Source organism: Tupaia chinensis, unplaced genomic scaffold (assembly GCF_000334495.1).
Source record: "Tupaia chinensis unplaced genomic scaffold, TupChi_1.0 Scaffold135026_1, whole genome shotgun sequence".
Lineage (NCBI taxonomy): Eukaryota > Metazoa > Chordata > Mammalia > Scandentia > Tupaiidae > Tupaia > Tupaia belangeri.
Window position 1 is genome coordinate 1 of NW_006195310.1, and position 1291 is coordinate 1291.

The window sequence follows — 1291 nt, forward strand, 5'->3', positions numbered from 1 at the left end:
CCCAAGGAAGAGTTTGTACCTTCAAACCATTTTATGCCAATTCATGATTTCTCAGAAAATGTAGATAGCCTTACAAGCTTTAAATCCATTAAAAAGGGTAACGATAAGGACATCACTGCTGAGCTTGCCACTCCTGTGAAAGGACAGTCTGATGTTTTACTTTCTACCACCAGCAAAGAAATCATTTCATCTAAAATCTTAGCTACTTCTGTTGATGGCATGGAAGGGCCAGTAGATTTAAACCAAGTATCAGAGCAGAGACAAAATGTTGCAATACTGGAAAGTTTCTCTCTGGGAGATTTTAGAACTGATGTGAATGTTGTTCTTCAAAATAAGCAGTTAGAGAACTGCAATGGTGAAAAGCCTCCTTGTCTGGAGATTCTCACAAATGAGTTTGCGGTGTTAGAAACTGTAAATCCTCAGGGAACAGATGATCTGGACAATGTAGCCAATTCAAAGGGATGGAAGCCTCTTAGCACTCAAAGCACTGAGTATAATTTAGACTCTGCACCCAGTCTTGTTGAGGAATTTGCAGATTTTGCCACATTTTCCAAAAAGGAAAGGATACAACTAGAAGAAATAGGATGTGTGGTTTTAAATGATAGAGAATCACTAGCCATTCAGGAAAACAATAAAATTAATAGAGTCAATGAACTGAATTCTGTATAAAAAGTGTCTTTGGATAGAAACTTTGACAGCAAAGGAGAGGTTGATGGAGAATATCAGGTTTGTGTTTCAGAAATAGGCCTAGCGACTGACCGAAGCTTCGATGTTGGAAAACAAGGCCTTCCAGGACTGCAACAGGATGAATTTTTAAATTCAAGTGCTCAATCAAAGGCTTGGGGTTTGGTAGACTCAGTTGATAATTCAGAAGCCATTAGGAGAGAACAATGTGAAACTGAGGGGAAACTTGATTTTTTTAATTCTAAATGTGCTGACCTATGCATGGATTCTATTAAAACTTCAGATGTTGATGATGAAGTTGGTTCTTCCAAAGAAGAAAGTAGAAAATTTACTGATCCCCAAAGCCAAAATGTGGATTCCACAGAAGAGAATGCTTTGGAAGATTCTGTAAGTGTGAAAAACGGTGATAGTAGTAATGAATTTGTGACTTGCAATGAAACCAATGAGGATGATTTTGGTGACTTTGGCACAGCCAGTGGCACAACTCCCCCTTTTGTTACTGGCACTCAAGATTCAATGAGTGACGTCACGTTCGAAGAGTCTTCAGAGCACTTTCCACATTTTAGTGAACCAAGTGATGGCTTTGGAGAATTTGGGGATATGAATG

The 1291-nt window shown here is 38.7% G+C and overlaps 1 protein-coding gene across 1 annotated transcript; it reads left to right on the top strand.

Annotated features, from left to right (window-relative positions):
* Positions 1-716: 716 nt before the first annotated feature.
* On the top strand, positions 717-1291 carry LOC102495802 (aftiphilin-like; the record flags this gene model as incomplete). Its single annotated transcript, XM_014592603.2, is given in 1 exon segment — positions 717-1291. A coding segment is annotated over 1 exon segment (346 nt), but the record flags the coding sequence as incomplete, so codon positions are not given.